This window comes from Poecilia formosa, unplaced genomic scaffold, assembly GCF_000485575.1.
Source record: "Poecilia formosa unplaced genomic scaffold, Poecilia_formosa-5.1.2 Scaffold72, whole genome shotgun sequence".
Taxonomy (NCBI): domain Eukaryota; kingdom Metazoa; phylum Chordata; class Actinopteri; order Cyprinodontiformes; family Poeciliidae; genus Poecilia; species Poecilia formosa.
The window spans coordinates 1930044-1957699 of NW_006800011.1; the positions used below are offsets into that span (position 1 = coordinate 1930044).

The following is a 27656-nucleotide window of genomic DNA, read 5'->3' on the forward strand; positions in this document are numbered from 1 at the left end:
AGGAGCGTCGCACCAAACCATATTCCTTCCTCTATTTTTTTTTAGTTCAGTGACACGGCAGAAGGAGGAGGAGGAACAACGAGCCGTCAGAAAACGGAAAAAGCGCTGATGAGCAAACCCCCTTTCTCTCCCTCGCTTGTTCTCATTTGTTGCCTTCAATGACGCCTCGTAAATTGCAGCTCCCGTGTGAGAACATTTCATTTTCATAAATGCGGTGTGAGACGGGGAGGGAGGCGTGACGCAGCGCTGTGCGTCATCCGCTCGGAACAGATGGCGGTGACACAAACCGTGTTGAGCAGCAGGAAATCCCTGAAGTGTTCACCGGACAGCAGAGTACCCACAAATTTACTCAAGAGTGAAAAAGTATTTAGTAAAAAAGCTGAGTAACTGTCATTTGATGTTTGAAAGTTACATCATCAAACGGAACAAAACGTAAAGTTATGTGGACATTGTTGGCATTTTAAAGCTCAAAATGAAAATAATTCATATAAACCTCACTATATAGCAGTAAAATCAGACAAAAACATTTTTCTAAATCAATTTATTCCAATATAAAACTTTAACAAAAAGTGGAGTTGTGTATCTGGTGAAGTTTTGTGTACTTCAAAATAAATAAAATAAAGTTACTCAAGTAAAAGTAAAAAATGGAGCGCAGGAAAATACTCAAACAAGTTACTCAAGTAATGTAACTGAGTAAATGTATTCATTTCCGCTGAACATTTAAGTCTATGTGATGTTAACATATTACTAACAAATCAAATTATAAAAATATAATAATTAGAGATCCACTTAACAATAAGCCTCTCCTTATAAATTACTAAACAATAGTTCATAGATCCATTCAGTTATAAACACTTAATAAATGGTTAATAACTGTTTACTATGCATTATTTAAGGCCGAGAAGGAAATTATATTCTAAACAAAACATTTGCAAATGCTTATTATTTTTACAAGGTAGCCTGAAATGTTTAGTTTAACAAGATGAGGTGAATTTCATGTAATGTACAAAAAATATAAATAAATAAATAAACCAAACAAAGCAGCACAAAGTTAAATATTATCATCATTAATAATAATACTATTATCATCACTGTTATAAATAACATCAATTATCAAATTTATAGTTATAATTATAAAAAGTATTATTATAATAGTAATTATTATTATTATCAATAATTATTAATAAAAATATTAGCAATTATTACTAATAAGCTTCAACACAGAGAAACAATACAAACTAATTTAATTCCACCTCTTTTTCTACCACCTACTCTGCTTACATTAAAACTCTTAATGTAATGCTTTTCTATTTCACTTTTCCTAATTAAACCCATTTTCATCATTTACTGAATTAAATTGAAATTACAAAAACAATGGATTCAGTTTTATAATTCATTCACTTTCAATACATAATGTAAATTAAGTATCATCTATAATTAGATAAATGGTGCATTATCAAATGATGTGAATAAAATAAATTAATTTTACTTTATGAAAAGGAGCTAGCTCTCCTTTAAAAATAAAAGCTTCCATTTAAAAGCTGAATTTTGTGTTTATTTGTGGTATTTTTGACTAAAATTTAAAGTGAAAACACCAAAGTGTGAAAAACATATGAAATCAGGAAAGTGTGAAAACATTTTTCACACCATCTTATTGTTTTGCAACACTGGAAACATTTTGTCTGCTCATATAATTCAGTTTTCTGTAGATGGTGAGTTTTTCCAACCGCTCTGCTGTTCTGTTTGTCTTTCAAGATGGAGAATCTGCTGGCGGTGGCAAAAAGATCACGACTAAACGATGCAAGAAAGGACAAAGAGATGAAGATCTAAAGTTTTTGTATCAGCCGCTCCAAGATGGAAACAAGATCTGATAAGATAAACTGCTGACCAGTCAGAAAAGTCATTCATTTGTTCCTGATTAGACGGAACAATCAGGTGATCAACTTGACCTTGAAGTGAACAAAGAAACGATTTTTATGGAGAAAATGAGGCTTTAGTTGCATCACTTTTAAAGGGGGTTTGTACATTTTTTATAGTTTTCTTCCCGAATGAGTTTTCAATCATTATTTTTAATATTTTATTGCAATATGTTGTCAGAAAGCAGATGAATATACAGAGTTTTTCCTTTTTAAAAGCTTCTAAAGTCTGACCAATTAAAAGAGAACTGTAACAGTTACACTGTCAATTTATACTAAATATAATTATTTATTATAGTTTTAATTAGGTCAAAATTCCTTAATGCAGGTAAATTTATTTCTCTCAGTAAAGTATTTTTTTTTAATTAATTTAAAAAGGCAAGGGGATTTCAAATATTTCTTAGGTTAATATTTATTTATTATCAATCATATAGAAAAAGGGAGCTGTAACAGTTAAATTGTGTCGATGTTATTTATAGAAACATAATGCCATGATGATAGCATTGTACCACAGACACGCATTCCAAGACTTCTTTTAATATTTTATTTATGTAAATATTGTATATTATATATTTATATAAAAATGTGGAAGAGAGAAGAATGCTATAAATACAGCAAAAAAATGCAATAAAAATACAAAAATAGAATTTTTTTTGTAGATTTCCTGTAGAAAATTAATACTATTAAATAAATTGCAACATTTGTCAAACATTTACGTAGTTATGTGCACAGTTCCATTTTGATCAATACACAAATTTCACTGCACAACTTTTTTTTTTCATCTTTTTTTGTAATTACACACTTAAACACACAAATTAATTTCCATAACTTTTATCAAAAGTCCTACCCTTCATAATATAATTACTTTGTTTAAACAGATATAATTAGAAAACTGCTCATGCTGCCCTAGAGAAGACGCCGCCCTGGGCATCTGCCCAATTCGCCCGTATCAGAAGCCGCTATTGCACTGCAGGAAATGTTTCTTTCAGCTTGTCTTCTCAGTTATCTGCCTTTTGTTCCCACTGGCACAAAAAGATGTCTTTACCGTTCAGTCATATTAACAGAAATTTAAAAAGCTGAAAACCAAAACAGCAAATAATAATAAAACAAAAGCTTGTAATGGGTGTTAACCCATTTCTTCCCATTCCTTCACACAGATGCTGTGTGTGTTGTTGCTTTATTTCTCCATCTGCAGGCGGTTCGCCTCTGGAGGGTTAAGTTTCACACAAAGCGCTGAGGTGACACCATCTGGGACTCTGCTGCTATTACAGTGTTACTCACTGAGCAACAGGACACTTAGAGAGAAGATCGCAATCAGAAAACAATCCTGCAGATACAGAAAACTGAAAAGCCGCAGCTTCATTATAAGTGGGACAGAAAACCTTGTGTGAAGCCAGATGAATGACATTTTACATAATTTACACCTAAATATTTTATTCTGTATCAAGAATAAAGACTGAAATGCAAATATAGTTTTTGCACCTAAACTTTTTCATGTTAAAAGCAAAAATGTCGACATATTTTACATATACAGGCAAAATTGTGTGGTATTATAAATTATAAATGATTCTCAACACAAAAACTTACCAAGAATTTTTTTGTCTACTTTCTAAAGCAAATGTTTTAGTACAACTGAAATAAGACAAAACTAAATTACAAGTAACTTTTAGGAGCTTGTTGTAAGTAAATCATTTCTTAATATTGATGAAAAAGTTCTAGTTTTAGTGGCAAATTATTTCACTGATAATATGGGAAAAATGTCTTGTTATAAGTTAAATAATCTGCCAATGTAACTTGTTTTTTGTCATTATTAAGTAATTATTTACTTAAAACAAGTTTCTATTTCTTGCTGAAATGTTACTTGTAAGTTAGTTTTCCTGATTTTAAATGTACATACTGTATACTCCTTAGTTTGAGCAACACCACTTGTAATAGCATTTCTGCTATCAGCTGGTTTATTACAGTTAAATATAGGACTCTCATTGTTATAGCACTTTACAGTGAGTAAAAAAATATAATTNATTAATAAAAATATTAGCAATTATTACTAATAAGCTTCAACACAGAGAAACAATACAAACTAATTTAATTCCACCTCTTTTTCTACCACCTACTCTGCTTACATTAAAACTCTTAATGTAATGCTTTTCTATTTCACTTTTCCTAATTAAACCCATTTTCATCATTTACTGAATTAAATTGAAATTACAAAAACAATGGATTCAGTTTTATAATTCATTCACTTTCAATACATAATGTAAATTAAGTATCATCTATAATTAGATAAATGGTGCATTATCAAATGATGTGAAAAAAATAAATTAATTTTACTTTATGAAAAGGAGCTAGCTCTCCTTTAAAAATAAAAGCTTCCATTTAAAAGCTGAATTTTGTGTTTATTTGTGGTATTTTTGACTAAAATTTAAAGTGAAAACACCAAAGTGTGAAAAACATATGAAATCAGGAAAGTGTGAAAACATTTTTCACACCATCTTATTGTTTTGCAACACTGGAAACATTTTGTCTGCTCATATAATTCAGTTTTCTGTAGATGGTGAGTTTTTCCAACCGCTCTGCTGTTCTGTTTGTCTTTCAAGATGGAGAATCTGCTGGCGGTGGCAAAAAGATCACGACTAAACGATGCAAGAAAGGACAAAGAGATGAAGATCTAAAGTTTTTGTATCAGCCGCTCCAAGATGGAAACAAGATCTGATAAGATAAACTGCTGACCAGTCAGAAAAGTCATTCATTTGTTCCTGATTAGACGGAACAATCAGGTGATCAACTTGACCTTGAAGTGAACAAAGAAACGATTTTTATGGAGAAAATGAGGCTTTAGTTGCATCACTTTTAAAGGGGGTTTGTACATTTTTTATAGTTTTCTTCCCGAATGAGTTTTCAATCATTATTTTTAATATTTTATTGCAATATGTTGTCAGAAAGCAGATGAATATACAGAGTTTTTCCTTTTTAAAAGCTTCTAAAGTCTGACCAATTAAAAGAGAACTGTAACTGTCAATTTATACTAAATATAATTATTTATTATAGTTTTAATTAGGTCAAAATTCCTTAATGCAGGTAAATTTATTTCTCTCAGTAAAGTATTTTTTTTTAATTAATTTAAAAAGGCAAGGGGATTTCAAATATTTCTTAGGTTAATATTTATTTATTATCAATCATATAGAAAAAGGGAGCTGTAACAGTTAAACTGTGTCGATGTTATTTATAGAAACATAATGCCATGATGATAGCATTGTACCACAGACACGCATTCCAAGACTTCTTTTAATATTTTATTTATGTAAATATTGTATATTATATATTTATATAAAAATGTGGAAGAGAGAAGAATGCTATAAATACAGCAAAAAAATGCAATAAAAATACAAAAATAGAATTTTTTTTGTAGATTTCCTGTAGAAAATTAATACTATTAAATAAATTGCAACATTTGTCAAACATTTACGTAGTTATGTGCACAGTTCCATTTTGATCAATACACAAATTTCACTGCACAACTTTTTTCATCTTTTTTTGTAATTACACACTTAAACACACAAATTAATTTCCATAACTTTTATCAAAAGTCCTACCCTTCATAAAATAATTACTTTTTTTAAACAGATATAATTAGAAAACTGCTCATGCTGCCCTAGAGAAGACGCCGCCCTGGGCATCTGCCCAATTCGCCCGTATCAGAAGCCGCTATTGCACTGCAGGAAATGTTTCTTTCAGCTTGTCTTCTCAGTTATCTGCCTTTTGTTCCCACTGGCACAAAAAGATGTCTTTACCGTTCAGTCATATTAACAGAAATTTAAAAAGCTGAAAACCAAAACAGCAAATAATAATAAAACAAAAGCTTGTAATGGGTGTTAACCCATTTCTTCCCATTCCTTCACACAGATGCTGTGTGTGCTGTTGCTTTATTTCTCCATCTGCAGGCGGTTCGCCTCTGGAGGGTTAAGTTTCACACAAAGCGCTGAGGTGACACCATCTGGGACTCTGCTGCTATTACAGTGTTACTCACTGAGCAACAGGACACTTAGAGAGAAGATCGCAATCAGAAAACAATCCTGCAGATACAGAACACTGAAAAGCCACAGCTTCATTATAAGTGGGACAGAAAACCTTGTGTGAAGCCAGATGAATGACATTTTACATAATTTACACCTAAATATTTTATTCTGTATCAAGAATAAAGACTGAAATGCAAATATAGTTTTTGCACCTAAACTTTTTCATGTTAAAAGCAAAAATGTCGACATATTTTACATATACAGGCAAAATTGTGTGGTATTATAAATTCTAAATGATTCTCAACACAAAAACTTACCAAGAATTTTTTTGTCTACTTTCTAAAGCAAATGTTTTAGTACAACTGAAATAAGACAAAACTAAATTACAAGTAACTTTTAGGAGCTTGTTGTAAGTAAATCATTTCTTAATATTGATGAAAAAGTTCTAGTTTTAGTGGCAAATTATTTCACTGATAATATGGGAAAAATGTCTTGTTATAAGTTAAATAATCTGCCAATGTAACTTGTTTTTGTCATTATTAAGTAATTATTTACTTAAAACAAGTTTCTATTTCTTGCTGAAATGTTACTTGTAAGTTAGTTTTCCTGATTTTAAATGTACATACTGTATACTCCTTAGTTTGAGCAACACCACTTGTAATGGTATTTCTGCTATCAGCTGGTTTATTACAGTTAAATATAGGACTCTCATTGTTATAGCACTTTACAGTGAGTAAAAAAATATAATTAGCTGTATTCATTTGTGCATAAAATAAAAAGTTGGTGTAATAAAACATATAAATGTTGAGAAAAAACTAAAAGCCTCGTTTTTAACTTCTGAATTTAGTTTTTTGTTTGTTTTGAGCTTAAGCGTTCTGATTTATACTTCTCACCGGTTGGTGGCGGTATTGCACCAGTAAAAAAAAGAACGAAGAAGAAGGACTTCCTGAATCTGCCACCCTTGCAAAGGACTTGTCGTTTTGTGCGTTTAGATTTCCTTCATTCAGGCAGATCCAGAGCGACTTTAAGGTGAGCTACACTATATTACGCTTTTCATAAATTAATTTTATTAATGTATTGCAGGCTCGGATATATTTTAGGCGCATTGCGCTTTACGTAATTCCTGTCAAAGTCACAACAATGTTTGATATTAATGACTCTTCTCCAATATGCACCAATATTCGGCCTAAAATTTGAATTAGCTTCCCACATCCGTCAGCTTTTTACGTTATTGCAAAAACACGGCCTGTTTTTCTTGTGGTATATAAATAATTATATTTTTCCTGCAAATGAAACAACCAGTCATGGTTTCTAGTAATTGAATCAGAAACCATTACTGGCTGCATCAGATGAAACGAGTCATCTGATGCAGCCAGAGAGTTTGTTCTCATTCAGGCTTCAGTTAAAGCTATTATGAGATAATAAATTAGCATATTTCCTTGCTTTGTAGAAATCTGCTATTTTTTTACTAAATATTTTCCGGAAACTACAACCGAATCCTTAATAATACTTATCTCTAGTTGTAAAATAATTGATAAAGACAAGATGCATTGCTGTACCTTCTTTTATTTAGATTCCCTCTTTATTTTGTTTAACTATATAAACAGATTGGTGATAAACCAGGTTTGTCGCTCAATGTTTTTTAGGTTATCAACGTCTATTTATTAAAAACAAAACAAAAAAAGAAGAAAGTTCTGTGTGATCATTAAAATAAATCTACCAAACTGGAAGTTGCAACAATTAAAGTCTCTTACTATTTCCTGCTTCTGTTCAGACAGGAAGGAGCTACTCATTGTGTAATCTTAGCTCTGTCAGTTGTTTCACCCAACCATGTTTTAAACGAAGCAGTTACTTTCTTAAAAAATGAGAGGAATTACTGTTTTTTCAGGTAGAACCAGAGGTGGGCAGAGTACCCAAAAATTTTACTCAAGTATTTTTGTTCAAGTAAAAGTAAAAACTAGCAATCCAAGAAATTACTCAAGAGTAAAAAAATATTTGGTAAAAAGGCGACTTAAGTAATGAGTGACTGATCAAAATATCACACATTTAATATTAAAAAAAAATCAGCCGGACCAAAATTTAAAGTTATGTGGCTTTTGATAGTTTTACAAACGTTTTATGAATGAGTGTTTCTTTAAACTTACTTGTCATAGATTATTTTTTGAGAAAAATAAATAAATAAATAAAGCAATAGTTTTGTTTTATTCAGATCCACAAAGGTCTTTGTAAATTAAAAAAAACAACAAACAACAAAAAAACAAATGCACAGTTTTGGTAAACCTTTATGTTAACATCCCCAAAGCTAACATTATATTTCTCAGTTAATGACAAAATAATTACACTTTGTCTATGTAGCTGAGGCTCACAGGAATACATATGTAATTTAAATTATTATTTAAACAAATTTGAGATTTTGTTGACTGTTGAAGCTGAAGTGTTTTTGTGTGCAGTTATCTGATATTATTCAGCTGAAATGATATTATTAGTTACAGAAAAGCGAGTAAAAAGCTAGACTTGACCATAATCCGTTACACAAGGAACACAGTGTTTCATTCACAAACAGAACTCTGTGTATTAAACAGTTTTTTTAAACAGTGTATTCTGATCCACCCCAACCCCAGGAGGTTTACACGGAAAACTTTCCCCCCTCTCTGTGGAAAATAAAAAGCATACGTGACTCTCCACACATCCTCAACACTTCCTGGTGTTTCTTTCTGTCTTTTTTTCTCCTGCAAATGTTGAGTTCTTTCTTTTACTATAAAGTTATAGTCTGTAACAATGGCAACAAGGTAGGGCTGGACAACAAATCAATAACATATGATAGACACCTGATTAATATCAGTAGCATGATAGAATATTCAATTCAAGCAAGATTGGTGGAATCCATGTGACTCACTGCTCTTTGGTTACCTAGCAACTCGCGCGTTCTATGGTTACCTAGCAACAACCTGCTGAGTAACCGGCGCAGCAGCAGTTTGAAGTTCCACCTCATAACTTCTTTAAAATAAAAAACAACATCATGAAATGAAAACTGGATAAAACAGGGAAGGTCACACCACCAAACTGCCAATATTTCAGATATTTAAAACAAGAAAACGAATTAATAATTATTGATATCGACTGATATCAAACGCTTACATCGTGATAAGTTTTTCAGCCATATTGTTCAGCCCTGCTGTTTTTACAACCGGGAGCAGCTGATTAGCAATAGGACCTTCCTGCCCACAGTATCATCATTAAATTTAATTTTCCTTTTGAAAAAAGTGATAATTTAATTGAACTGAATGTGAGATTATAACTTTGTGACCTCTTTATATTTCTCTCCAGAACAGCATCAATGGACAAGATAAGGTCGCAGTTTCAGAGGATGGTGAGTGTTAAAGAACAAAACTCACACTGCAAAAAAAACATCTTACCAAGTATTTTGTCTAGTTTCTAGTGCAAATAAATAAATAAGTAAATATATAAACTAACTTAAAAGTAAATTCTCAGTAAGATATATGAGCTTGCTTTAAGTCAATAATTCTTGAATGCAGATACAAACAGCAGTTCCACTGGCAGATTTTTCCTATTCAAACAGGAGACATTTCTTCTTAAAGAAGATAAAAATCTGCCTCCGAACTACTAAATTTTTTTAACCCGGAGTTCATTAATTATTGTCATAAAAAAAGCTTATATATCTTGCTTTACTTTTAAGTTAGTTGTATCTTTTTTCAGGTATAATAGGATATTTGAATTACAAACTAGACAAAACCACTTGGTAAGATTTAGTATTTTGTATTTTCTGTCATTCTTAAATAATTTCTCTTTACCTTAAAGTGTAACTATAATGAAGGCATAAGTTCAGCCCAGACAAATTTTTAACAACTTCACCAAAGTGGGCGGAGTTAAGAGACAACTTCATCGCCATATTTAGCAACTTTTCACACAACTCTAGCAACACTGTTTCAAAAACTCAAGGCTTTCTGCCCTGATTGTGCGTTTCCAGATGAACAGCGAGCGGTACAGCAGGTTCACGCTGCAGCCGTCGGAGAACGGCGAGAGGCACGCCGAGGTCAACCTGTCCGACTACGCCGCAGAAGGCGACACGGCGGCGGAGGCGCCCGGGTCGCCGAGCTTCAGGCCGGCGCCGCTGCATCACAGCAGGCGCACCGTGGCGTTCGTAATCCTGGGAACCCTGATGGTGTTTCTTGGCGGTTCGTTACGGTTTCTCATTTTTTAATGTGACGTTTAATGCTGTAAATGACAGTTTTCTACATTGAAATTCCTCATCTGTTGCAAAAGAGGTCAGATGGTATTTATATTTGAAGAACTTGAATTAATATGAGTTAAGACATTTAATTTCCCTTTGGAATCAATTAAATTGAACAGAAGTAGGGCTGAAACAATTCATCGTAATGAATTTATCATACCAGTAATCACCAGCTAATTTAGTAATCGATTAATCGTTAACTGTAGTTTTTTTTGTAAAAAACAAATAAAACTTTAAGCACCTTTTTGCTGTCCAGTTAACAGGTAAATTGAAAAGAATAGTCAACATCCCAGCTATATGCTTTTTTGATAATTAAGTGAAGTAGAAAGATTATTTAAGTATCCAAGTTTTATTTAGTATTTATTTTTGCTACAAATGATAATTAATACTCTAAAAGTATACTACGTTGTTGCATTTTAGGCAATAAAACGTTTATTTTTTTATTTAAGAAAAAAATAATTATGTTAATTTGCATTTTTCCTAATTTTAATATTGTGTAAAATAAGTGGTTAAATGAACGTGCCATTTTTTAATCCAATTACTTGATTAATCACCAACATAGAATAATCTTTTACTAAAATATCATTAGTTGCAGCCCTAATTTATATATTTTTAATGTATACAATATGTTATGTAGGTCCGTATTTGTTGGCATTTCACACTGTGAGGTGTAAGGATATCATGTGTGTCTCATTCAGGCTACCTGGTTGGTTTCATCAGCCATCATAAACCTAAGGTTGAGTCTGACTGCGGACCGAGTTCGACGGATAAAATCGGCGGGATGGATCCAGGGAAACCTTCGCCGACTCTGTCCTGGAAAGACGTCTCTCAACTCCTAACGAGCAAACTCAGCAGCGAAGCTTTCAAAAAGACTCTTAAGTAGGTCATAGAAGCGCTCGGCGTCAGATTTAATTATTCTCACACTAACGCTGAGGACACAGCTCACCATGTAAACACTGGGAGTCAAACTAGTTGAATCATCAGATAACCAGGTGTAGGTGGTTTGTTAAAGTCAAAGGGAGCAGATTTAATGTTGACTTTTTAAGTCTGATTTTTTTTACAGTTCTATGGCTGAAAAAATTGTCAACTAATGCAGTAATGGATTAATCGTTAATTGGTATATGGACTCAAAAAATTTGCTGCAATAACTTATTGAGGTCAGTAATTAAGCCCAAACTGTACAAAGTATATGCACATTTTGCATATAAAATCATGTGTCTATCAATATGTTTTACCCAAAACTCCTCAAGTAGAATAGCTTTAGCTAATAGTCTACATTATTTAATGCTTACATTCTTATTTTAAAAAGGAATGTAATTAATTAAATATTTTAATGTGCTTCTATTATGTAAAAAAGATCTTAAGTGGTTAAATGAAAAACTAATATAATTTCCGTGCCAATTCTTGACCCGATTAATCAATAATTAAAATAATCATTACCAGTTTATTTACATTGGCCTGCAGAAGTACAGTTTTACTTTCCCCTAAAAGAAGAGTCATATTTACAGCTAAAATAAATTTTGAGATTTAAAAAAAAAAAAAGACAAAACAACAATAGAAGACTATGTCTAGATTTCAACTTTGTATTTGTGAAAGTTTTATGCGGCATGAAGTGCAAAAGGTTGGAGAATCTACAGAGCAGGGTAAATATTTTTTTCCAAATGGGAAAAACAAAAAATCAAACGCCTCCCTTTTGCTCTGCAGGGATTTTGATAAGCAGAACCGCTCGGCAGGAAGTGAGGAAGACATGAGTCTGGCGAACAAGATTTTCGATACATTCAAGACGTTGGGGATGACGCCGTGGACAGACATCCATTACGTTCAGCTGCAGATGCCCGACAGGTCGGTGACATTACGATTTCTCTGGTTTACAAAAAAACGTACCGATCCGACAGGATGTCTCTTCTATAGAGCAATTTATAGGAAATCTATAAATATATAATATTCAATGTGTAGAATATTCACTGAACTCCGATCCAGAACCACTTTATCTGCTCAACCTCTCACAGCCAGCTAAGAAATGTTGGTGGAATCAACCAACTGGCTTAGTCTTTGGTTGCCAAGCAACAATCTGCTGGGTAAGAAGCAGTTTCAAGTTCCCCCCAGCCTCCCCCCCCCCAACTGTGGTTGCCTAGCAACGACATGCTGAGTAACTGACAGTTCAGCAGCAGTTTCAGGTTCCCCCTCTGTGCTTCATAACTGCTTAAAAATAAAAATCTACAGGATAGAGTGAAAACTGTTGATAAAACAGGTGGTCATGCCACCAGCTTGGTAGTATTTCAGACATTTAAAACAAAAACAAAAAACTAATGAATAATTATCGATATAGACTGATAGATAATTATTTAATATCAGTCAATATCGATAATTATTCATTAGTTTAAGACACTTGTATCGTGGTCTTAAATTTTATTATATAAGTGAACAACCCACTGATAGCTTCGCCTTCTGCTTTTACAGCCAGAACCCCAACACCGTTTACTTTGGTTCAGACGTCATCAAGCCTGTGGGATATTTGGCCTACAGCAAACCGGGCAGAGTTGAGGTGAGTTATTAGGACGTGACCTTTAACCTCTCAACTTCTCAGGACCATTCTGAAGGATTCTCGGTCTTCTGACGCCTTAACCGTATTACAGGTTTAAACACCTTAAATCGGTTTAGACGTGGCATTAATCTCAACCAGACCATTAGCTTATTGACACTTAAACTGTTACAGAACGGCTCTGGGTATTATTAGACTGTTTAGGCTTCTTTTCCAGTAAACCTCACCTGCATTAAATCCTTACAATAAGTCTGTTTATTACAGTGATTCACTTCTGCATTGAATCACCAAAAAACTTATCTTTTGCGTTAAATTATGGGTTTGTTTATATACTAAATTTGGGAAATATTTTTATTTCATCTTTTGTGAAACCCAATTATAATCTATTTTACCTTATAGTTAAATAGTAATAACATAGGATAAAATGTAATGCTTTGATATTTTTTCTGTCATACAATAGCTTTTTAAATTTTGATGCACAGATGCATATCAATAGTTTATAATATGATGAAAATGTAAATGAAAAAAATAAATACATTTAGAGATGTTCCAAACAAAGCCATTGTATTTAAGTAAAAAATAAAATAAAAAAAAACCACAGACTTGCAAAACAATCCTAAAAAGATGAATATTACACAAATATAGAAAAAAAATAATTATAATACTACATATAAATATCTGTTTTTGTCTTATTACAATATTGGCATCTTTATAAATAAAAAATTTGAAAAGATATGATTTTTTCATTAGTCAAAACCTAATTAACCTTTTGTGGGTACAATGAAATTATAAAAAAAAATCCCTTTAGTTTGAATAACCAGAAATATGAAAATAAATACATTTTAATTAATTAAATAAATTGGTAAACAACAGTTTCGGTAAAGAAAAAAGTCGCTGAAATTGTTTCCCCAATTTTAAACCTCTTTTACAAGCTATAAAAAATTCTGTAAATCATAAAAAACAAAAAAAAACAAAAAAAAACAAGCAATTAAATGCGAACTTTTTCTCATCACAAAGAATTTTTGGATTCAGCATTTACTTAAATAAAATTAATATTTTGTCTATTTCAGGTTACACCCAATGAAAACAAATAAATAAATGGCTTTGTTTCCATAAAATAAAAGTTATTGAATTACGTTATTGGAAAAAATTAAAGATAGGTTTGCTTGTTGACAAGTAACCACAACGTTCTGGTCTCCAATATTTAAATCTTTAACCTGCAGTTTCTGATTCTTAGCCAACTCAGAGTTGGAACCATAAGATGCAGCCGTTCTGCTGCAATTAAAGCTTCATTTTCTCCCGACGCCTGCAGGGCCGGCTGGTGTACGGGAACTACGGCCGTCAGAAGGATCTGGACTTTGTTCAGGGAAAAGTTGACCTGAAAGGCGCCGTCCTGCTGCTGCGAGCCGGAAAAATCAGTTTTGCACAACAGGTATGTGTAGATCAGTCTTTCTCAAACTGTGGTGGTCGCGGGTGCCCCCTAGTGGTCCACGAGGTACTGCACATAAACAACCATTTATTTGTTACGTTAGCTCAAAGTGCGACGCTACAGCTAGCTCACCAGAGGATTGTTTAAAAATAATAATGGATAATTGGCTTAAGTCAACTTATACCGCAGCAGATATGGAAAACCAAAAATGAAACAGTTCAATCATATAAAAATCTATTGTCAATCTCTGTATGTTCATCATCAGTTCATAATCAGTCAGGATCCAAACAATTCTGTGAAACGCAGCTTCGCGTCGGACACAAAATGCCTTACCCCTTAATTTTTCCAGTTGATTTTGGACTTGGTTATCTGGTCACAACAAGAATGCAGAAACTGTTTGACTATTTCCTTCCTGGAAAGGACTTGGACCAGAGTGTCTCTCAGGAGGAGAGCACTTCCTTTGGGAATGAACCTTCATCTGTTCCCAAAGAACAAACTGACCTGGCTGGGGAAGTTTGCCTTGAAAAGGAGCCGGTTGTCTTCAAAGACATGGATATTAATTTGATGGCGATTTCACAAGGCACTACCAAGGACAAGAGCACTTCCTTTGGGAACGAACTTTCGACTGTTCCCAAAGAACAAACTGATTAAATATGTAACCCTTCTATGTTTGTCTCAGCTCTGGTAGGTTTGTCTTCATGACAGACTCACTCAGGTTCACCGTATTTATTCTAACAAAAGAGGAAATCGAGTTGGTGGTTAACATGAGCTGAGTAGCTTCTGCTCCTACACATTAAATAAAATACAACAAGTAAGCAAGCTAAAAGCTGTAGCTTCCAATGAGCAGTTAGCAGTTGTAAAATTAAACACAGCTAAAATGCACAACATCAATAATGCTGCGTTAAAAACACACAAAACAGCAAAATTACTCATGAAACACTGGATAGGATTGAATTTGTCAAAAGCATATGTTAAAATATATTTGTGAAGAAAACACAGAGCTGACCCTAATACATACCACAGTTACCAACGGCAACAGAGAAAGCGGGGCAGTGGAGCTGTCAGTTACTGGTTACTATGGTAACCACCATCTGCCAAGAGCGGAGTAAATACACCGATAAATGTCTGGAGAAACAGTTTATTGACTAAACAAAATAAATTAAAAGAATAAATAAACAAATTTTGACAAACTCCACATCTATAATATTATTTAAATAAAACCCTGTTACAGTTACACACAGATAGACGTGTGAAAGCCTTTATTTCTGTGTGGTTCACCTTCACACTGCACTGTGTCAAATAATAAAAGTGTAGACCAGTGGTCCCCAAACTTTTTCCTGTGAGGGCCACATAACTTTTCCCTTCTCTGGTGGGGGGCCGGAAATTGTTGACCCGGGGAGGGGTGGGGGGTGCGTTTCTCAATTGATTTTTTTACCCAGAAAAGCGTGGGGACGCTGCATTTGTGTGTGAATTTTGAGACTCCCCTGACATCTCAACATTCACAGTCTTTTTTTAACAAATGGTCTTATCTGATTGGGTGATCAGCAACCGATCAGATAGCTTCCTTGTTTCAGCCAATCATATGATTCTCATGCTGTGCATTTGTGGATCTAATCTTTTGCATTTGTGAATCTTAGTCTGTGCATCTGTGAGTTATGAGACAGTTTTAGCTCCAGTTTTGCTCTCTGCAGTTTTTGTCCAATTGGAAATAACTAGAACAGGTCCAATAAGCAACAATTTGAGGTTGATTATTACTTGCTTTAAACTCACTATTGTTGACTTTTTCTACAAGCAAGAGAAAATGTTGAAAAGAATGCTGTTTGACCATTCTGTTTTTGTGTTTCAGGTGGACAACGCCGCCAAGATGGGAGCCTCTGCTGTTCTGATCTACCTTGATACTGAAGATTACAAGCTGGTTACAGACACCGAACTCTACGGACACGTCAGTTCAAAACATAAACTCAAATATAGATTCCTTGCACATCATTGTTTTCATCCGGAAATTTCAGGCACAACGCTGGAGGGCAAAAAGACGATTCTTTTACATGCCATCCGTAGCCGTGCTGCCGCGGTAGAACAATCCTGTCAACAAAATGACACCTATAAATGTAGGAATTATTAATTTAGTGCAGTCCACAAAAGCAAAGGGAAAAATAACGCAGAAAAACCGTTAAGAATAACTAAAAATCAATGGTTGTATTCTTTTTTTCCCTGTTCTGTGTCGGCCATGTTACATGCAGACTCGTTGCCATAGCAACTGACTGACAACAACGCCACGAATGAATCAAGATTCAGCACCAAAAAAAAGCACTCAAGCATTTCCTACACAAAGAACAGAACATTCAGTCTGTTACAGTATTATGTTTTTAGTAGAGGTGTGCCGATCAATCCCTAGTTTTTAGGCTTTATGTTTATTTGCGATTATTAATAAGTGATTACTGTAGTAGATTAGCTATTAGCTACAGCGCAGGTGTTTAAATTGTTTAGCTAACTGCTGATGCTCTGTCAGAGTTGGTCGCCTTTTTTTATATTGTAACTGAACCGAAACGCGCAGAATTCCACATCGCATCTACATGTTACAGTTATCAAAGTCAATCTAGCATAACTGATTACTTTCCTCTCCCTCGCTATTTTTTTTTTTAGTTAAAAACTTTTTCTGACCTTATCTATTTCTTGTAGTGTTGACTATTAGTAGCAAAGCACTGTGTCCCTTTTTCTTTCATATATATATATCACACATACATTTAAGATAACGGATAAAACCAATGGTGGTCATCATAGGTGAGGAGCCTTTTGCCCTCCACCAAGTGCCTCTTGCGCGTGCGCCGTCACCCTGCAAGGGGACTTCACCCAGCAGGAAACAAAAAAAAAAGGTTTCCTATTCATTCATCTTTTGTTTCCAGGTCCATCTTGGTTCTGGGGACCCCTACACTACTGGATTCCCGTCCTTCAACCACACTCTGTTTGCCCCTACGGAGTCAGCTGGCCTCCCAAAAATCCCGGCCCAGACCATCACTGCCAGCTCGGCTACAACTCTTCTAATGTTAGCAACTTACAATTAAAACAGACGATACTGCATGACTGATGTAGCCAAACAGTTTTTGTTTCAGGGTGGAGGTTATACGGCACAACTTAAGTTATTCTTAAAAACAGTAATTGGGTGCTCAAGATTGAATTTCATTGTGGATTCAGAAAAGAGATGCAAGTTATCAATTAATGAGTGAATCTAAGCATAACTATGACAGCGTATTAGGCCCATTGTAGAGAGAGGAGGAAAAAAAGTACAATTTTGAGATTAATCTCAGAAATTTGATTTAAAAAAAACCTCAGACTTTAGTCTGAGTTTCAAAAGTAACAAACATTTCAACTTTTGAAAAATTTCTGAGCTTCAAATGTCAGAAATAGACTTTTCAAGCTCAGAAAATTTCCATGTTTTTTCTAGAAAATTTTCTAGATTAACCTCAAAATTTCTCATCTTTTAGCACATTTTCAACTTTTCAAACTCAAATTCTTGGGGGTTTTTTGTAATATATTTTTGAGGTTAATCTACAAATTTCTGAATTCTTTGACAGCAAAGAAAAACCTGGATTTTATCCTTATAACACAAAGGCCTACATTTTTCACAGTATTAAGAAAACTTTCAATTTTAACATAATTTTGTGTTTGTTGTATCAAATACTGACAGACTAAACAGAAAATTGTGTTTTTTCACATAGTTAAACTCACAAATATTTACAAAATAAAACAAAACAGGAACGTTTTAGGTTGCTAAATAGAAAATTAAAAGAAGAATAAAACATGCAAAGTACTTGATACCCCTTGAAAAGAGATATTGTGTTGTCTGTGGTTGAAGGAATGTCAAAACTTTGCTCTATAAAGTGCTTTAACTCACCACAGTCTTGAAAATCAACCGTGCTTATTGGCGCCATGTCTTTTGTCATTAAATCATCTCCTTCGTAGCACATCAGTCGTCTTTAAATGAGAGGTTGACGCTGCTTCGCCATGAAGCTCTTAAGGTGAAATTTAATGAGCTTGTTGAATGTTTATATTTTATAACAGAGCCGTATAAAGTGCTTTTTATGTCCCACAAAGGACTCAGTTTGAATTGCTTCTCTTTCCCGTCCAGAGAGAGCTCCGCCATTTTGTTTCTGAGCGGTTCCGCTTAAAGATGACCAGCAGCGCCCTCTGCTGGATGGCGGCCAAACTACAGTATTAAAAGAAGGAGTGGTCGTTACTAATAGATCACAACCAATTTTAATCTAATAAACCATTGACAATAAAATTTAAGTTGATTAATTGTTTACATCCCTGATTTAGACATAATATATACATTCAGACTTTCTAAAACTGATTTAAATGTTGAAAGAATCACATTTGAACAGATAAAGGCTTTCAAGTACTTTTCCAGAAGTTTCACAAAGCAGATGGAGGAGTTGGAGGATGCCTTAATATATCTGAGTTTATTTGCATAATTATGAGTGTGCAAAATGGAAAATCCACAATAAATACAAAGTTATGCACCCAGTTTTGTCAGTTTTAGCATAATCACGCTACCGAAAAAAGAGCAATTCCAATAAATCATTAAAACCCCTTAATTTGAAAACATAAAATGACCTTTTCTGTCTGTCGTTCTCAGGAAAATTGGTGGCCCTGAAGTAGAAACAAACAGTGACTTCAAAGGTGAGCTAAAGTCTGTGGTTTACAAGCTGGGTGGGAGCCAGAACATCACTGTGGAGGTGAACAACGTGTTGGTCAACAAGGAGATCCACAATGTGTTCGGCGTGATCAAAGGGTTTACTGATCCTGGTAGGTTTTTTCTGTTGTTTTGTGATCTTAGTTATTAAATATAAGGGTGCTGAGCTGAGTTTTAATTTGAATATTCAGATCGTTATGTTGTGCTGGGAGCTCAGAGGGATGCCTGGGGGAGAGGTTACACCAAGGCCACTGTTGGCACCTCGGTGCTGATCGAACTGGCCAAGGCGTTCCAGGAGATGGTGAAAAAAGGTAAGAAGTTGTAAATATCATGTTTTTCTTACTCATTTTACATTTACTGTTATTTACTTCTATCTCTGAATGTAAGAAACAGGAAAAACAAACTTTAGGCAGCTGCTAGTCTGCAAAAACACAAAATCTTACCGAGTATTTTGGTCTAGTTCCTAGTGCCAATATATTAATACACTTGAAACAAGACAGAACTAACTTAAAGATAACTTTTCAGTAACATGTAGGAACTTATTTTTAGTTGATAATTTATTCATATTGATGAGAAAGTACAAGTTCAATTGTAAGATTTTTTTACTTATAACATGGGAAAAATAGTTTGTTGTAAGTGAATGTGTCTGCCAATGGAACCAGTACTGTTTCATCAATATTAATGAATTACTGAGTTATTTCTTGCTTATTTCTTGTAATTTAGTTTTTGGACAACAAAGATTACAACAAAGATTGTACAACTGGGAGTCATTTGTATTAGTAAATTTACACTGGAAACTGGAACAAAAATACTTGGTAAGACGTTGTTTTTTTGCAGTGAAATTGGTGAAGCTGTCACCCCAAACTTAAACCATATTGGATACCCATGCAACTGGCACTCTGTGGAGAGATTTAAAAGTTCAGTCTGTTGTTTGCCATGGTGGTGAATGACCACTTGCTATTGTTTGCTAGCTAAGAAGTTTGCTAACTCTTAAGGAATTAAATCCCCTTAAATATTGTATGTGTTTATGTCTTGTTCTTTACTATCCATGTTTTATTTTGCTCCTGTAAATTTGAAATAAAGTTACTGGGTGGAAAAGAAAGAGGAAACGGAAGCAAAAATAAGAGCATAAATATAAACTTCTAACTACTTAAAGGATTCTTAAGTCAGTAACCAAAACTTCAGCACAAATATTGTATTTTATTCAACTAAATGTTTACAAAAAAGCCAATTAAATTAGCGGTTTAGAATTTATCCAGAAAAAATAATTTAAGGGAAGCTAATGGATTTTAAAATTACCCAAAATGCTAAAGAGCTAAATAAAAAATTAGCTCTGTATTAGCAGATTAGCTTGAGTGAGCCCATCATTTTCCACTTTGTACAAGAATCCTACATCAAATAATGTTTCTAGTATTTAAGAATTTTTTTGTCTCTTTGCACAAAAATTACTATTTTTATAAAAAGTATTTTATACAAACCAAATAATGACTTGGTTTGGGAAACTCTAATCCTCAATCCACAATGTGAGGAGTTTTTGATTTTCAAACAGAACAAAAGATTCTGAGAAAAATCTGGAAAGTTATGACATTTTTATCTAAAAATATGTAGGAACCTTATTCTTCCTTCATCATAAAAGCTTTACATGCTTTTATATTAAAACTGAATGTTGATATTAAAAAGTTTAAGCTATTTTGCTGGTTTAAAACTTTAAAAATTGTCCCTGTTTTAGATAACTTCAGGCCGAGAAGAAGCATAATATTTGCAAGCTGGAGCGCAGGAGAGTTTGGAAATGTTGGCGCCACCGAGTGGCTGGAGGTAAGAACTACATGTTTAAACTGAACTTTCTGCTTAGGTAGAAAAATGCTTAAATAAGTCTTTTTGTTTTGTTGTTTTTAGGGTTACATGTCCTCTGTTGACCGAAGTGTCTTTACATACATCAACCTGGATGGAGCAGTCATGGGTACGCACTGTAAAAAACAAAACATGTTGGGAAAAGTGGCTAAAACTGATGAAGTTCATGTCTGACAGGTCAAGAAAGGTTTATCGCCTCTGCAAGTCCGCTGCTGTACAGCCTCATCGAGACCACGATGAAGGAGGTAAAACAACTTTATGATGAACCGCAAACTAACTGAAGCTGCTGGGCGAAAAATTACTGAAATAAATCATAATGTTGTCATTTTAAGACCATTTTCAGCTAATAATAATAATAATAATAATAATAATAATGGTGTATTGGTATTCCCTCCCAAAGATAAACAAAAACACCTTCAATTTCTAAAGAATAGCTTGCATTTGAACTGGTAAACATTTTAAATAGCCAAATAAATCAACAAACAACCAAAACAACAATTAAAATAGATTATAAAGTCTTTGTTATCAAAATTGAAAACACATAAAAGTGCCAGTTAGGATTTTTTTTACTCAAATGTTTGCAGTATTTTTCAAAATGGTGGGTTTTTAATGGTATTAAAGGGAAGTATCTTTTTAACCATTGTTGTCCAAATGGAAATAATCAAGCTCATTTTAATTAATCCTGTGATGATTTGATTTATTGTGACATTTGTCTGTTTCTTTCAGGTGAACATGCCTAGAAAATCTGTGTCAATTTACCAGGCGATGGGAGGAAGTAACTGGGAGTCCAGCGTGTAAGGAGGAGATCCCCTTAAAATGTTTTTATTTTTTCAAATGCATGGAGATTTTCTTATTTATTTTTAATTCACCATTTAGTGCACATAAAACAAACATTACAGACTAACAAACAGAGGTATTTAGCTATAAAATAACAAATAACCAACTAGGTAATCCCCCAAAAACTAAATACATGGAAGAACACCATGAATCAAAGTTAAATAACTTTTGGTTTTTCTTCTTTAAGTTAATAATTCCTTAACATTCATGAGAAAAGTACCAACTCCATTGGCAGATTATTTAATTTATAATATGGGAAAAATGTTTTAGAAGTGAAATAATCTGCCAATGGAAGTAGAACTTTTTCCATTAATATTAAGCAATTATTTATTTTAAATAAGCTCCTATTTCTTGCTGAAAAGTTACTTGTAAGGTCGTTTTTTCTTATTTCATATATTTGTAAATGAATCTAGACAAAAATACTTACGACTTTGTGTTTTTGTAGTGTAATAATCCCACAGTTTATTACTGTGGGATTATTACACAGCGCTCAGCGTTAAATTGAGTTTTTAAAGCCAAATCCACCGCTGCCGTAGAAAAAATGTATTTTTGAAAATCGTTTGTCCTGCTTGCAGACTGAGGACGATGTCTGTAGAAGATCCTGCTTATCCTTTCCTGGCTTTTGCTGGAATCCCCTCCATGTGTTTCCACTTCATCCAATCAAATGTAAGTTTTACTCTTAAACATAATTTTTTTAATGTTTTTTGTGGTCTTAAATATGACTTTGCTGTGGTTCTGTTTAAAGTCCGAGTCGTACCCTTACTACGGCACCGGCCTGGACAACATGGACCACCTGAACTACCGGACCAGCCAACGCACCAGCAACGTCACGGCCACGGCGGCGCGGTTCGCCGGCCTGATGGTGCTGCGTCTGGTCCATGACCACCTACTGGGTCTGGATGTGAGCAGATACTACGGCTCCATCACCAAAGCTGTGGTCCAGGTCTACAAACGGGTCAACCAGCTCACTCAGGTTCGGACCTTTTCACCTTCAGGATTCATTTTTCATAGAATTAAATGGATTTGTCAAGATGAGGGCTGGGTGATACATTGATTTTATTGATTAATTTTTAATGACTTCAGTTTTGGAAAATCTGCATCCTGGGCGGCGGCCATCTTGTTTCACACGTGTTTGTTACAGCTTCTATTTCTTTGGTCTTTGACTTCAGGAAAACGTTACAACAGAATATTAAAGCCAGGCTAAGACTTTAATTGTTTTTATTTATGAGAATAAAATATTACCAGAATATTATCATATTACACAGGTTTCAAACTCAAGTTCCACGGGCCAAATCTGGCCCACCAGATCTATTTATGTGGTCCACTAGTCTATAAATGGTCTCATAAATTGAACTTTAAGATTTGTTTGTAAGATGTGTTCAAATGTTATTTTATCAGTCAAATCAGATCAGTTTTCATTTGTATGCAGCGTGATGTAAGATCCTCCATCTCTCTGCTGGAGGACAAAAAGCTGCTCGCTAACGATGACTAGCATTGGTTTTAGCTGTTAAGTTGTCAATTTAACTTGAAATTTCCAGATATAAACAATAACATGCAGGGGGTCCACAGGGACAAATTACATCAATGTGAAAAGATGTTAAAACTGTTATGTTTTAAGGAGTGCTAATCAAACGCAGATGAATTGTAACAGTTTGTTAACAAGTAGCTTTATAAGTACATTGTGCCTCAACCAGGCCTTTTTGGACATTCATAGTCCGACACCTGTGATCTGTTCCCTAAAAGTGTTCATCTGTGTTTTCTTCCTTCCAGTCCGGTCAGCTGAAGGACGTCAGTCCCAACTGGCTGAATCGCGCCCGCGGCTCCTACAAGCGAGCGGCCGACGCCATCACCAGCGCCATCGCCAACACGGACTTGACGGATAACGAATCCTGTCGAATCCTGAACGACAGGATCATGAAGGTGAGATCGCTGCAGATCGTAACGGACGGTGATTACTCGCTGCGGTTTATTTAAGCAATGAGATCGTTTTGCAGAAGTAGAAACTCTTGTTCTGATTCTGTATTTTTTCTCACCTCTCTGGTCCAGCTGTGGTTTGCTGTGTAACTCACTGGCTGCAAACCAAACCACAGCTGTGGCCAGATGTTTTCCAAACCCTTTAGCTTCCATTTTTTGCCATTACAATTGAAACGTCGTAAAGGCAAGATTGTGTTTTTTCAACACAAACATTGAATATAAATAAAGTTTTGTGTAATGAGAACACATTTTGTCATACGACTGTCGGTCAGAGGCCTCTTCAGGGTCGTTGTGAGACTGACTGCTATCATAGATCCTTCTCACCTTTCACTGCAAAAACACAAATCTTACCAAGTATTTTTGGTCTAGTTTCTAGTGTAAAAATGAATAAACTTGAAATAAGACAAACTAACTCAAAAGTAACTTTACAGCGAGATATAGAGGGTTGCTTTAAGTAAATAATTCATTAATATTGATGAAAAAGTTCTAGTTCCATGAGCAGATTATTTCACTTATGATATTTTTCCCACGTTATAACAATCTGCCAGTAAAACTAGAACTTTTTTAAGGAATTATTTACTTAAATATTAAGTAAGATTATTTCAAGTGTAATAAGACATGTGCACCAGAAACTAGACCAAAATTACTTGGTAAGATTTTGTTATGACATTTATTAGAATAAGTAAGGTATTTCAGAATTGAATTGAATGTAATTGTTGATAAAACCAAACCCTTTTCTGTCTGTCCTCTCTCAGGTTGAGCACTCCCTCCTTTCTCCGTATGTCTCCGTTGTCGAGGCCCCGTTCCGCCACCTGTTGCTGGGCCGCGGGCCCCACACCTTGGCGGCCATCGCTGAAACGCAGGACATGGAGAAGCTCCGCCTCCACCTGGCTCTGGCCACCTGGAACCTGCAGGGATGCGCCAACGCCATGGCCGCCAACGTCCGGGACATCGACGACGAAATCTGAAGCTGGAAACAGGAAATCTGAGCGTGTGTGTGAAGCTGCATGAAGGTTAATTATAGTGCTCCAACGTTTAAATACCTGAAGCACAAGCGAGTCACAAAATCTAGAAAAAAACAACAACTGTGAACCTTAAACAAATCGCCTCCTCAAAGCACTGAAACCTTATTTATACTTTTAGTTCTTTGATATTTATCAGTGGCAGTGCCCACTATATTTATTGTTTGTCTTTTTATACAGCATTATCGGAAGCAGTGCCTTCCATAATTATGACGGTTATACTGTCGAAAGCCACAGCAGCATCTGCTACAACAACGACTCCCTAACGGAGCATCGGAGGAAACGGAGCATCGGATAACGTTAGGATTTCACCTTCCTGGCTCGCACGTCTCCCATTTGAACTCAAGACGTTCAAAACTGCTGGGAGAAACAAAATATAGAAAATCAAACCAAATTTGCAAATTGTTTTTCTGGATCTGAGCAATTCAGGGGTGTCCAAAGTTTTTGTCTCGAGGGTCAAAATTGTCGACTCAAAAGTAAAAAAAATCCAAGTAAAGAAAGTAGCGCAATTTTTATTTTTTTAAATTATTTTATTGTATTGTTTCAAAACTTGTAAAGAATTTTTATGACAGTGTATTAAAGCTGTCGTAAATAATAAAAATAAATGAAAGGTGCAGTAAATCTTCACCAAAAACTTCATAAATGTATTGATTAAACTCAGAAATTTTCTCAGCAAAATTTAAAAAGAAATAACACAGAAATTTTCAAGGTTTTTGTAGAAAATTTTGCGAGAATCATCTCAAAATTTCTGAATTTTTTGGCAGAAATTTACTCTTTATTTTCTCTTCGATGACCTTGATACACTGCTGTAGATTTTGGACGTTTGCTGTTTTCAGTTTTGTCTAAACTTGATTGAATAATGTTATTTTCTATAATAATGACAGAATTTAGGTCACTTTCTTCTTAGCCAAATTCAATTAAAAAATAAAATCAAATTAAGGGAAACAAAATTGGCCTTTCAAGAAAAACTCTGGATATAAAAAGATGAAAGTTTATAGGGAAATTATATTGGTAATAATTTAACCAATATTACAAATTAAAACTCTCCATCTCTGGGCCAAATTTGTATCATTTTTTAATTGCAGTTGGGGGCCACACAAAATCACTCCATGTGCCCAAATGGCCCCCAGGCCACACTTTGGACACCCCTGCTCTAATTACTTAAAGTCAATATTTGGTAAAATGATTCTGTGCAACCTCAAGGCTCTAATTGGTCCCATAATTTCTAACAAGCCGTTTATCTTGCACGGTCTGTGTTGGAGCACGTATTAGGATCATGGCGTTATCGGGAGCAGTGCCTTCCATAATTAATATCCATTATCGGGAGCAGCGTCTTCCATAATGCCGACCAATGACGGTAGCTTTTGTCTACCATTTTCTGTGTATTTTTTGTGTTTGTGTGTATTTATCGGGAGCAGTGCCTCTCATATTTCACTTCCAGGGTGGAACAGCTTATCGGGGACAGTGTTTCCCAGAGTTTTATACTTGAAATATTCATTTCTTGGGTTTATTGGTTGGGTTTCTGTGTGTGTGTTAAAATCAGGCTTCTGGACCTATGTAGTTTCTGTGCAGCTATTTTTTTTTTCCTGTTTAGATTTCGAAAATGGTTTTACACTGGAGGAACTTTACTGGGAGAGGTGGGCAGTGGACCAATCCACAATTTATAACTTCTGGAAATTTATAGTTGTCAACATTTAGTACATTTAGACTTGAGCAGCACAATAAATTACAACAATATGAATGTTTTCAATATCAGATTGCAAAATTCGACAGAGTATTAGGTCCACGCTAAAATAAAATGTTAGAAAATAAATAAAACTGCAAGAATAAAATCGAAAAATCACTAGAAAAAACTCAACATTGCAAGATTAAAGTCGGAATAATGTGAGAAGAAATTTTGTAAAATTACTAGGAGAAAATTATAAAAGTTTTATTGTACAATTTTACAATAAAATTGTAAAAATTTGTCAGAAATTGTAACTTTAGGACTTTCACTCTTACTTTTACTAAAGTTGTAAAATTACCAGAATCAGAAAATTGAGAATAAAGCCGTAAACTTACGAGAATAAAATCATAAAATCACTTGAATAAAGTTGTAAAATTACGATAAAAAAGTCTTAAAATTACAGAATGAAATTGTGAAATTCTAAGAGTAGGTTAGATGGTATATTTATCTACTCAACGATCCTCATCTTGAAAAGTTGTTTTTAAAACGATTGCCCACCTCTTTCTTCTACATCATCGAGTTCAGCAGTTCAACATCTGTTTTAGATTTACTGTGTGTTATTATCATTAGTGTCTGAATACTGTAAGCCTCACTAGCGCCAAATATATCACTGCTTAAAAGCAATTTACAAGCTACATAAGAATTATTCAATGAATCAAACCTGTGCATGCATTTGCCTCTCAATATACTGTTACCTAAACTTGTTTCAAACCTTGCTATTATGAATTAATTTCCATAAATGTTCGATCTGGTTGTTAAATCTCTTTAAATAAACAAAGGAATGTCTCAAAAGTTAATTTTAATTCAGTATACTGTGTCTAAACCTCTTCAAATTGATGGCTTGTACAATATTGAATATGAAATCTGTAATGTGGTTTCTAAATTCAGCATACAAATTTAATAAACTCTTTGGCTAAGCATCACTTACCCCTGCTGTCTGGTTTTTTAATATAACCAAACCATAAACTGCCCCAGTAAGGGATATATGGGTTGTATTGCAAAACCCAGATACAAAATTTGGGTTTTATACATGAGCTAAGCCATTGATCAGATTATAAACTTAGATATTTGGAAAGAAAGTAGCAAAACCAATGTTAGTTTAATTAAATTAAGTTGCTCTTTACAATTTCAGAGGGAAATTAACATGTTTGTTTTACAAATTCTTTTTTTTAATTAATTGATTTGGTTTGTAGAACCTTATTATTTCTGCATTTCTACTTTTGTTTTTGATTTTGTTAGATGTGAAGTTTGCCTTTTTAAAAAAAATAAGTGATGCATTTTATGCGTGTTTATATTTCCGCTTTTATTTGTAATTATGCCAGTTTGGGTAATTCAGGTGATCAATCTAATTTTATTAAATGCAAACTTATTATTATTGAACAAATACAGTTTCCAAGC

At 34.1% G+C, this 27656-nt stretch overlaps 2 protein-coding genes across 7 annotated transcripts in view; one reads left to right on the forward strand and one right to left on the reverse strand.

The window, feature by feature from the left end:
* sh3kbp1 (SH3-domain kinase binding protein 1) overlaps nucleotides 1-18356 on the reverse strand; it is a 71038-nt gene extending 52682 nt beyond the window's left edge. The window contains exon 1 of one of the 4 annotated variants that reach the window (XM_007555724.2): nucleotides 18048-18356. In XM_007555724.2, the coding sequence (XP_007555786.1) occupies nucleotides 18048-18120 (73 nt within the window). In that variant the 5' untranslated portion in view covers nucleotides 18121-18356. The remainder of the gene's footprint in view (nucleotides 1-18047) is intronic. The other 3 variants (XM_016673265.1, XM_007555723.2, XM_016673264.1) reach the window with 3 other exon arrangements.
* On the forward strand, nucleotides 6854-27183 carry tfr1b (transferrin receptor 1b). 3 transcript variants are annotated; one of them, XM_016673262.1, is made up of 20 exons: nucleotides 6859-6961; nucleotides 7621-7623; nucleotides 9260-9302; nucleotides 9921-10128; nucleotides 10883-11063; nucleotides 11889-12026; nucleotides 12645-12729; nucleotides 14039-14158; nucleotides 16002-16097; nucleotides 17059-17198; nucleotides 18792-18961; nucleotides 19040-19159; nucleotides 20578-20663; nucleotides 20745-20808; nucleotides 20877-20944; nucleotides 21426-21493; nucleotides 22112-22202; nucleotides 22282-22509; nucleotides 23307-23456; nucleotides 24266-27183. In XM_016673262.1, the coding sequence occupies exons 3-20, from the start codon at nucleotides 9270-9272 to the stop codon at nucleotides 24476-24478; spliced, it is 2259 nt and encodes a 752-aa protein (XP_016528748.1). In that variant the 5' UTR covers nucleotides 6859-6961; nucleotides 7621-7623; nucleotides 9260-9269; the 3' UTR covers nucleotides 24479-27183. The 3 variants fall into 3 exon arrangements, with proteins under 3 accessions (XP_007555784.1, XP_016528748.1, XP_016528749.1); XM_007555722.2 differs by lacking the exon at nucleotides 7621-7623 and having other exon boundaries at nucleotides 6854-6961; XM_016673263.1 differs by lacking the exon at nucleotides 16002-16097.
* Nucleotides 27184-27656: the final 473 nt, after the last annotated feature.